The 11,351-nt window shown below is 44.9% G+C and overlaps 1 protein-coding gene across 1 annotated transcript; it reads right to left on the bottom strand.

Annotated features, from left to right (window-relative positions):
• Positions 1–746: 746 nt before the first annotated feature.
• C10H1orf50 (chromosome 10 C1orf50 homolog) lies at positions 747–6,636 on the bottom strand. The gene is made up of 5 exons (XM_075840773.1): positions 6,402–6,636; positions 4,961–5,076; positions 3,399–3,485; positions 2,413–2,544; positions 747–1,489 (listed from the first exon to the last, which is right to left on the bottom strand). Exons 1-5 carry the CDS (start codon positions 6,433–6,435, stop codon positions 1,304–1,306), a joined length of 555 nt encoding a protein of 184 aa, XP_075696888.1. The 5' UTR covers positions 6,436–6,636; the 3' UTR covers positions 747–1,303.
• Positions 6,637–11,351: the final 4,715 nt, after the last annotated feature.

Raw genomic sequence — 11,351 nt, 5'->3', positions numbered from 1 at the left:
TGACAAAATGTATCTGTCCACATAGATCCAACCTAGTTACTGTAAATTAAAAAAAAGCAGTAAGAAAATCATATGTTGTATAATTTATAGTGTGACTGTAGACATTTTAAAATCCTGGTTGGTATTTCAATTAAAGACTATATTTTCTTGTGGAATATTTAACCTTTATGCCTTGACATGTATAGTTTTGTTTTCGATTCCATTGGCAAAGCAATGAACCAAACTTCGATAACCTGTGAACTTTATGGTGATCTAAGTCCCGTTTAGTAGAACTAGTCAGGATATAGTGCAGCCTCGCAAACCGAAGTGTGTAGCGCTGAAATATTGTCAATGTAATACGTCTGAATCTGGTCTTACTATATAAAGTACGCTACAGTTTTAGAAACTGCACTGTAAAAAAATTCAACAAAAATCTGATTAGTAAGGCAGCTAAGGGAAGATAAATGCCCAATTCATTTAGAGACGTTGTAATTCAAGAAAAATGGCACAAAAAACTCATGTTTTTAATTTATTGAAGGTAGGGGGGATCGGAGGGTTAATTTCTTCTTACATGTCCCGATATGGGCCGTGTAAACGAGCGCCGATCAATGAGACAAGGAGCTGTGTATGGGGGCGAGCGCTCGTTACTCTGATCGCTCGTCCCCATACATTTCCATCACGTCAGCAGCGCGTCCCGTTTACACAGGGAGACGCGCTGCCGTCAACGATAATATTTTGAACTGCATTAACGAGCCAATCAGCCGATGAACGAGCGTTTACTTGTTTATTGGCTACTTGTTTCCCGATCATTGCCCCTTTGGAGGGGCCTTTAGAAACTTCTCTCCCCCATGCCTTTGTAAACCCTCTAAAATACAAAGTCTGTGCACCCTCTCAAGCCTCCTGGAACAAGGGTGCAGGTGGGTGCTATGCAAGGCGTACATTCAGATATGACCACCGTCCCATCTTGGCATGCAGCCATTGATATACCTGTGTAACTGGGTAAACGGGCAAACAAAATAATCAAATATCATCTGAGATATAAACCCAAATAAAAATATCGGCAAATACAATAAAAATGTTTTATGTTTACATGCCTGCCAGAGACAAGTAGAACATTAAAATGAACAGAATATAAAATAGAATCATGATCTCCGCAATCACCACCATAGTTTAAACAATTTAAAGACATAGACCTCTCAGTAAAACACAGCCGGTCCCATTTAAAGCAGAGCACTGGATCCCATAGATGACTAGGTGCACAGGACACCGACATCTGTTCCCGGAGTACAGCCACTTGGATACATACAGATTTGTAAGAACCACATTAGTTTGTCAGGCCTCTAAAGTTGGGCTCTGAACTGGAAGGAAGTGCAATCTGCTCGTTCAGTAATTTATCGATGATGTTAATTTCAGCATCTCGCTTCTCAATGTTCTCGTAGGGAGTCCAGGACATGTCATGTTGTAGTTTGTAAGCCGCGAGAAATTCATGAGGACAGCTTGGACCCCAGTCCTACAGAGGATGCAAATAAAGAGTTACTGAACTTGAAAATCCTCCATGATATTATCGATATAGCTAAAAAATACCTCAACCAACCCGCAGAAGGATTCCACTTTGCTCCCGCTAATGTTAGGCAGGACGGGATCATGGGCATCATAAGCTGCCCATACACCTTACATAGCCAACAGCTATTCCTCTGGGCTCCCCCAGATGCACGCTCAGCCCAGCATGCATGTTTATTTCAGTGGCGAGACAATTTCTGCAGAGATTTATCTCCCGCAGAAAAAGGATCGGGCATGTTGAAATATATAATACCCGATCCTCCTCAGCCCCCCCCCCCCCCCTGACAACTGCAGTCAGGAGAGACCTCCAAGAGACTCCCATAGACATTAAATAGTTGGCCGGTTCCGCCAAAATCATCAGGCCCATCTGGCGTGTATGGGCACATTACTTGTTAAAAGAAATCTGCGGCCCATCTTTAAAATGGGGGCCTCTTCACAATGTCCTAAGAAAGGAGAGTCCGAGGGAGTCCTTAAAGTGTTAAGAGGGGCTGCAATGAGGTACAGGATAAATGTTGGTGCGTTACATCTGTGGGTGAGCCAGTTAGAAGCAGCGAGGGGGCTCACGTGTTGGCAGTGCCCCACCTCTTAGAACCGTTTGAGGCCGAAAACGTGTCATACGGTCTTGGCTTTTCTGATTGATCAAGAACCCCGACCAAGAAGAGCCCAGGATTTACATATAGCACGACACACCTTATGTCAGTCTCCAACTAGCACCTCAGGGACCCCTTTAGCAGATGCACCCGTAGTGAGTGCATCAGAGATGAGACCCAATGGTAATTCATGTATTTCCCTTATATGATATAAACTGAAGTAAGTGGTCGACAATAGAAGATCAAAAGAAACCGGACCAGAAGGGCAGTCACTAAGAATTACCTTCGGAGAGAGAATGGAGAAATATCTCTGGCCACTTTCCCGTTCATAGAGGTAATAAATATTCCCTGGTTTCTTCACAACATTACAGGCCGCATGGTGCAGTTCAGCATCTCTCTTGGCTTCTTCTAATACCTGCAGGAATTATACAGACTTTGTACTGGATTCTTAGCTGAACATCACATCTTCTGACCATTGCTAACCCATGCAGAATCCCTGAGCTCGGGTTGTACAGTAAAAATACAGCTGCTTGTTTACAAAAACAACGCCACACCTGTCTACAGGTTGTGAGTGGTATTGCAGCTCAGCCCCATCTATTTCATGAAAGCGGACATAAATCATGGACAAGTGTGAATAAAACAACACGGTGTACACGCTGGAAATTGCGGCCAAAAAAATGCACCAAGTTGTGGTGCGGTTTTTCGGGCGGCGTGTCTGCTGTGGCAAACCTGCAGCAATTAAAAAAAATTTAGACTTCAACAAAGTGTCCCTCTTCTGCGCATAGCCCGGCCTCCTAGGATGACTATGTAGGCCATGAGACAGCTGCAGCCTTTGATGGACTTCATCCCAGAAGGCCGTGCTGCACTCAGAAGAAAGGATCACATTGCTAGCGCTACGGCCGGTGGGAAGTATGAACTTTTTGTTATTAATTTCAAATTAAAAATACCCCCCCCCCCCCCCCCCATTTGCGGAATTGCAGTGTTTCCACCGCAAAAGTCGCAGCACATAGCTCTGTGTTGCGTGTTTTACCTTCCTATTCAATGGGGAAACCCCGCAACAGAACAGCAGCGATTCAGCAGCATAAGTTGACATGCTGCGGCTTCATAAACCGCAGGAAAATTTATGAAAGTTTCGTTTCTTTTGGCGGATATTTTCCACTGTGTGTGGATGAGACTTGTTCAAATGTCATCCATTATCAATTCCGTTGCAGTGTTTCCGCCTAGTGCGTTCCTACCCCAAGTAAAGTTTAATGTCTCTTTAACACTTACCTTCCTTGCTTGCTCCTGCAACATTCTGATCTGCTCCGCTATGACTGTTAACCTATTACAGGCATTGGCCCTTATGAAATCATCTGCCTATTGGAAAAAAAAAAAAAAAAAAGTTATTTTCAGATGACAAAGTATTTAACATGTAATAAACGAGAGGTGTTCATTTCAACAATAAAAGGGTCATGAATCTGCATGAAAATGGAGGCAAACAGAGAGAGGCTGGTCATACGAGGAGCAGCGATCCGCGCAAATCTGTCAGAGGTTTAGATCTGTGGGAGTTGTGGTGTCGGAGTACTGGGCCCACCTGCAGCTGATCGGCTTTTATCTCCTCTCCTTAGGCCTTTATTCACACTAACGTATTTCATGACGGCGTGCTGGCCGTTCAAATAACTGACCAATGCAATTCAATGGGAGTATTCACACATCCGTGTTTTCTCACAGTGCATGTGTCCATTGCGTGAAACTCACCGCTTGTCCGATTTTGGTCTGCGTTTGCGGATCAGATGCGCCCATTGAAGTCTACGGGGGCATGAAAAACACGGACGGCACACGGACGACATCCGTGTGTTGTCCGTTTTCCACGCATTAAATGGTAAAAAAAATGCAAAGAAAAAAAATTAAGTAAAAGCCAGGAAGGGATTAGAGGAGAAACACGGGCCAGAATAACGGACGACAAACGGAAATCACACTGACGCAACACGGACAGTCATATGTATGAAAAACAGCCCTTATTTGTGCACGCAAATCGCACACGCTTGTGTGAATAAGACCTAAGGGGCCTCTTACACGGCCCGACGTGGGCTCTTTAAACGAGCGCCGATCAACAAGAGCTTGTTAATCGGCGCTCGTTTGGTCCTTTCACAAGGAGCTACGTATGGGGACGAGCGATCATTACTACGATCGCTCGTCCCGATATCATGTCAGCAGCGCGTCTCCCGGTTGACACAGAGCGATGTGCTGCTGACAACGATAATATTTTCTGCAGCATAAGGGTATGTGCACACACACTAATTACGTCCGTAATTGACGGACGTATTTCGGCCGCAAGTACCGGACCGAACACAGTGCAGGGAGCCGGGCTCCTAGCATCATAGTGATGTACGATGCTAGGAGTCCCTGCCTCGCTGCAGGACAACTGTCCCGTACTGTAATCATGTTTTCAGTACGTGACAGTGGTCCTGCAGCGAGGCAGGGACTCCTAGCATCGTACATAAGTATGATGCTAGGAGCCCGGCTCCCTGCACTGTGTTCGGTCCGGGACTTGCAGCCGAAATACGTCCGTCAATTACGGACGTAATTAGTGTGTGTGCACATACCCTAAACGTTACAAACAAGGTCTTAGGACACGGACACATAGCGACCCCCAGGTGGTGCTGCAGCGTGGCCAAGCTCTGAGCCGCCAAACGGTTTTACCATGTCGGCGTGGTTATTAAGTGATTGTTACTGTCCGTGCAGGCTGCTTTTTACCTGCAATAACGTTAACGATTTAACGGCCGCTACGTGGGTCCCTAACTTTAGATTTTGTATTTTCATTGCATAATGTTACTGCCTAAAATACTAACCTTTTGCACCTGTTGAGCAAGTTCCACAAGGTTGGAGGGATCTCCTATACGATTAGTCTGATAGGTGCTCACAAGATGGACCCCCGAGGGCTTTGAACTACTTTCAACGAGACTCACTTGGAAAAAAACAAAAAAAAAAACGTTAATACTTCATATCTATAACAAATCCAATAAAATAGTTCAACTTATGGTACACCGTAACTCTGTTCATACATACAGGGCTGCCATGTATATTACCATACCATAATACATATGTACATCAGTGGTATAGGGGTAACAAACCCCTACAAGAACAAGCCCCCCCACCACAAAAGCGTTTTTCGCTGCGATTTTTTTGCCTGTGGTCCTTGCATTAGATACAATGGGCGAGGGCAAAAAACGGGCAAGTTCAATACCTGCCTAAAAATTCCTGAAGGAATTCGACCAAGATGTGCGTATACAGAGGTACAGTACAGCCCCGTAGCCTACTGGTGGCATATCCGTACCCTGGACGTGTTCATTAATCCTAAACGTTCGATAACTTTGCAATGACTTAATTTAAATTTGGTCCCTTTGAGGGGCTGTTTGTTTGTTTTTTTTATAAGAAGGTCAGTGCATTTGGTGTAACTTTATAATTCGTTTTCATTAAAAAAATGGTTTTACTTTTTGAGCTACAGCTGCTCTGTATTCTATATCGCTATGACCTGAATCCGTCAGTCCCACAGACCGGACGGGTCCAGTGTCAGTGGGTCACGCAGGATCCACCTGTAAAACGATCACTTCTAGGTTACGAACAGGTGGATCCTGCATTCACTGAACCAGTCAGTCCCACCGACATGACGGGAACAGGATTTAGGCCCTGTTCACACTGTTTATTTGCTGGCAGAAAAAAATCTGCCTCAGAATTCCTTCAGGATTTTGACCTGCCTGTGCTTTTTTGCCATGGTTTTTGCAGCGTTTTTCGCCTGCGGACATGGAAGCTAATGCAAGGGCCGCGGGCAAAAAAATGCACTGCAAAAACCACGGGCTGCTAAAAGCGCCCGGGGGAAAAAAAAAACCCTCCTTGACATCAATGGGAGGCAATTTTGGCCATTTTTTGCTGCTGATTCGGAAGCGGTTTCAGCGTAATAAAAAAAAAGTGTGTAAACAGGGGCTTAGGGATACATACCACTACTCTGTATAGGGAACACAGAGCAGCTGCATCTAACAAAGTAAAACTAAATTTTTAATAAAAACAAAATTAAGAAGTTACACCAGACACACCGACTCACCCGATAATTAAAAAATAATAATAAATGCACATCAAAGACGTACATAGCCTGATTCTGGCAATCATCTTTGTAGGTTTTGCTATATGTACTCTGCCATGTATGTATGTATGTATGTATGTATGTATGTATGTATGTATGTATGTATGTATGTATGTCTAACAGAGGGCACATCTTTTAAGCACCACATTTACCTGTAGAGACGTGCTGATTGTGGGCGCCCTCCATGTTCCCCGTCCTGCAGCCGTTCTCCAATGCGCTCTGCTCTGTTACAAGTTATAAAACTCAAGCATGTTACAAAACAGCTGAACGACAGACTGATGGGAGCGCTGAAACCCCGGCGGCCATCTTTAATAATGGCGACGGTATATTTATTCCGGTTTTTTTTCTACAAGAATTCATTTCACCGGAGGCGAATAGCTAATCTTTTTTGTAAATGTGAAAATTTCGATGAATTTTTATCGTTTATGCCGTGCATTTGACTCTCGTTTACTACTCTTGCCAGTACTAAAAATGGATTCCCTTTACGTGACGTAAGGGAATAGATGCGTGATCACGTGACTTGTGGAAAGCTGGGAGCATTTGTGTGTATGTGTCAGTGCTGCTTCTGTAGATGGGGCGGAGTCTGCGGATATTATATATTGAGGTTAGGCAGTCAGAGGTCATGCTCCTCTTGCATAAAAACCTAGACTAGATATAGAAGGACACTGGTTTCCCTAGCAACCAATAAGAATACAGCACTCATATTTCCAAGGCAAGTTGAAAAAAAGAAAGCACTGATCTGATTGGTTGCTATGGGCAACCACTCCAGGTTTGAGTCAGCCTCATTTAGTGAAGACTGAGTTCACATGTCATGGATTTTCAACATTGATTTTACCTTTTGCAATGCAAAGGGTGAGTTCCTCTTGGAATATGCAACAAAATCTGCAACATGTGAACTCAGCCTTAGGTTGGATCAGCACAGCAGACTTTCTTTTCAAATCCAGAGTTTATCTGTATCCTAATAGTCAATATATTGTATGCCAGTTATTAAAAAAAACTACGATCCCCAGGATGTTCTGACTGCCTACGGTCAAAGTCACTGGAACTGTTATGGGGGGGCCGTGACTGGCACTGTTATGGGATCATTTTGGTTATCACTGTAATTAGGTCCTTATGGCTGGCACTGTTATGGGGGTACATTGACTGTCACTGTTATTAGGTCATTGTGACTGTCACTGTTATTAGGTCATTGTGACTGTCACTGTTATTAGGTCATTGTGACTGCCACTGTTTTGGGGCACCGTGACTGGCACTGTTATAGGATCACTGGTTGTCAATGTAATTGGGTCCTTGTGGCTGGCGGTGTTGTTTGTTTTCTTCGGATCACCACTATTGCCTATGGGACCAGGAGAGTAAGGTCCCATGCACACGACCGTAATAATTCTCCGTAATTGCTGACCGTGATACGGACCGTGAACCCATTCAGTTCTATTGGCCCCGGACACCTTTCCGTATCGCTACGGAAAAATTATGGAACATGTCCGTTCTTTTGCATTTTACGGGCCGTGCTCCCATACTTTGCGGAAATGCGGGCGGGTGGTCGTACCCGCAATCGCGGGCCGTGATTACGGGCACGGCTGTGTGCATGGGGCCTAAGGGAAGGGCTAAGCTAGATGGCTAAGCTTCTCATCTACTGTGTGACTGTCAATATAATAATGTACATGGGCAGTGGGGTCTGTAGTCTGTGCGGGGGTTGGGCTGCAGTAGTCATGATTCAAGAGCATCATGGGGGGGGGGCTATATATTAATGTACTGGTTTGTGTTTTTTAACTTTGTAAGCTGTGTTAATGGCAGGGCCCCATATACATTACAGCGGAAACTCTGCAGTACTGAAAACCAATATAGCGTGGGTTTATTTAAAGGGCTTGTCCAGTTTAGGCTCTAGTCACGATCTGGCATCCATTTTTACAGATTTCATGATGGATTCCTTATGATCCATTTCATGGATCCATCAGGATTTATTTTTTTGCCCCTTTTATATATAATGGATCTGTCAGGTTTACTCAATAGAACAGTAATGAATGCTATGTATTTCCATATGTCCTATTATTGGATATGGACGTCATAGAGGGACCCCCACCACCCTACTATACTAACCAGAACAGGGATCTGCCGCAGACAGCGGCTCTTGCTCTGGCGGACCTGGCCCATTCCGTGTATTACTGCCATGGACAGCCATTAATTTCAATCAGTCGCTGTAGGGGTAATGTATGGCCAGTCTGATCTTCAGAATCGGGGGTCTCTAAAGCTGGCTTCAATATAAAAGGAGTTTGTCGTGATGAGAAGACCCTTTAATGCCTATTTAAATCAAAAGGGCTCCATTTTTTTCAGTGGTATTTCGCCAGAACAGAGATCAACACTTGCCATGCTCCTCTTCTCTGGTTAAAAAAACAGGATTCCAATCCAGCCCCCCACCCATTACCTCCAGGCATTTTGAAAGTGATTGTGTAAACCAGGCAACCGCCTTGCAATACCATATAGCATATCTCTCTGAGACTGGGTTCTCACTTGGGTTACTACAGGTATAATTCACTGTTTTTTATGATATTTAACTTGTGCTCCCACAAAGTATTGAAAATTACAATTCACTAATGAGTAAAACGTTATAATTTTATTAAATAACTCGTTAAAAACAGGGGTACAATCACCACTGTGAAAAGAGCCCACCGCGCTTGTTAAAAGATTATTAAATATACTGCAATTTCTGGTTCATTTGCGAACCCTCCTATAAATGAGTATGTTAAATGTATGGGATCAAACAACGTTTAACCATTGGTGTATCAGCGAATGGGACCCTACACCGCACCAGAGCCGGCAGTTACCGCTCCTATGTACCCCAGTGCTGGGGTTGCCCAACGATACCGCTGTCACCTACGCTAAAACCCCTCTCACATCTGACCCTACGCGTTTCTATATATAACATTTCATCAGGGGTCTGTATTTTTGTCGACTGGCTACTGTGCCATTGATATAGATTTGTAACAGATATTCTGTTACATACACAGAAGCGTGCTCGCATTGATATCAATGCGAGCACGCTTCCGTGTATGTAACAGAATATCTGCAGTGGCAAATGGGCGCATGATTTTGCCTGGTATTAGAAGTGAGCGGAGTTTCAGCCACATGCGTATCCTTAGGGCCCTTTTTACACCGGCCGGTGCAGCGAGCGCCGATCAACGAGACAGCTCGTTGATCGGCGCTCGCTTGCTCCTGTCACACGGAGCTATGGATGGGGACGAGCGGTCGTTACTCCGATCACTCGTCTCCATACATTATTGTCATGTCGGCAGCGCGTCTCCCTGTTTACACAGGGAGACGCGCTGCCGACAACGATAATCTTTTACTTTTTTAAAACGATACGACCAGCAGATGATTGGGCGTTTGCTCGTTCATCTGTTGATCGTTCCCCTGTTTACACAGGGCAATTATCGGCAACAATCATTATATTAACTCTCATCTGCCCGATAATCGTCCTGTGTAACACCCCCTTAAGTCCTTATTCACATGAGCGTTGAATACTTCCGTGTGATGGCCGTCACACAGACGCATGTTTTTCAATAGGGCCGTTCACACTGCCGTTGTTTCAACGTACCGTGTAAAGGGTCTGTTGAAAAATAGAAACTGTCCTATTATCTTCCGTTTTCACGGATCCCTCCATAGGCTCAAGTCTATCGGGAACCGTTAAAGTGGATCCGCACGGGGGCACCTTGGACGTGAAAAACAACACGTTATTCACACTGAGTTTCCCCACGCTCATGTGAATCTAGCCTTAGGCGTCATGCACACAGCCGGGCCCATAATCACGGCCCACGATTGCGAGCATGGCCGACTGCCGCGAGCCGCATTTTCGTGCCGTGCTCCCATACAAAGTATGGGAGCATGGCCCGTAAAAATAGAAAAGTAGGACATGCTCAATAATTCCCGGCATGGCTCTACGGCACCTGGATAGTTAACGCTCAACCTGGTGGAACATTTTTGCAGAGTGGAGTTATGTGGGGAAGACAGGACAAAGCTTGCAGGAGAAGATGTTGTATGACAAGATTATTGCTCGGCACTATAGCAATGTCACATTTTACGGCAGTGGAGGAATTGGCAGCAGTGGAGCCTCTAAACTGGAGATTCCAGCAGCAAATTACACTGGCTGCATAGTCAATCAATAAAGGGGTATTCCAGCCTCCAGTGATTTTCACCTATCCACTGAACAGGTGAAAAATGCTAGATCGGTGGGGTCCGACTGCTGGGACCCCCACTGATCGCCGAAACAAAGCCTCCCCCCCAGCCGTAAGAAGGCAGCTAGGAGTAGATTGAATGGATCGGAGGCCAGCCATGCTCGGTGCCGCTCTATTCAGAGTCTATGGGGCTGACGGAAATAGACCATCACCCACCCCATAGACTTTCAATAGAGCGGCATCGCTCATGCCCGGCCTCCACTCCATTCAAACTTCTGCCATTTATAATACTGGTGTCTTCTTATGTAGCAGAAGGATCATTGGGTCCCCTTATACAACAGGGTCCGGGTGCCCTTACTATGTCTGCCCCCTCTACAGCTAGACACCTGTTTATTAGCATGCTTCTATCTTCTACATTTCATATAGACATATCAGAAGACCAATGATCACTTCAAGGAATCCAAGCGCCCTGCCCCTTTGCCTAATAGCTCCGATTTTTATCTCCCCAATCTATAACATTGGGCTCTCCATTGACATCAGAAATATGGAAACGGGTGCGATTCACTTCATTCTAGTGACTGGTTAAAGCCCAATCTTCTGGACCCCTCTGATTCTCATGATGTTCAGAAATATTCTTAGTGTAGGGAAATAAAATGATGCCATATTTCAGAGGTATTCTCCCCTACGGGCATGGCTTCCAGTGGATTATAGAGGGTCTAGCGGAGGCACCATACAGTAGCCCAGTGATTTCCTATTGCTCCATGTGCCGCCGCGCCGGGTCCATGCGTGTGGCAATGCCATAGGCTGAAACAATAGTTTTATCACAGCTGTGGTGATTATTGGTATCGGTTATATTACCAACATTATAGGAATCATCCTTGTATTTTGTTTTTCCCAATTCTTTTACTGTTCTGTAAAGCAGATACAATCCTT

This window comes from Rhinoderma darwinii, chromosome 10, assembly GCF_050947455.1.
Source record: "Rhinoderma darwinii isolate aRhiDar2 chromosome 10, aRhiDar2.hap1, whole genome shotgun sequence".
Lineage (NCBI taxonomy): Eukaryota > Metazoa > Chordata > Amphibia > Anura > Rhinodermatidae > Rhinoderma > Rhinoderma darwinii.
Note: the sequence above shows the minus strand (reverse complement) of the source record. Positions and strands in the feature narration are given on the sequence as shown.

Bases quoted from the DNA above. Each gene is read 5' to 3' on its own strand.
- C10H1orf50 (XM_075840773.1), bottom strand. From the start codon at position 6,435: ATGGAGGGCGCCCACAATCAGCACGTCTCTACAG. The intron at 3,486-4,960 runs GTTAGTATTTTA...TTTTTCCAATAG, and splicing joins TTGCTCAACAGGTGCAAAAG to GCAGATGATTTCATAAGGGC. The intron at 1,490-2,412 runs GTAATTCTTAGT...CATCCTCTGTAG, and splicing joins TCTCCATTCTCTCTCCGAAG to GACTGGGGTCCAAGCTGTCC.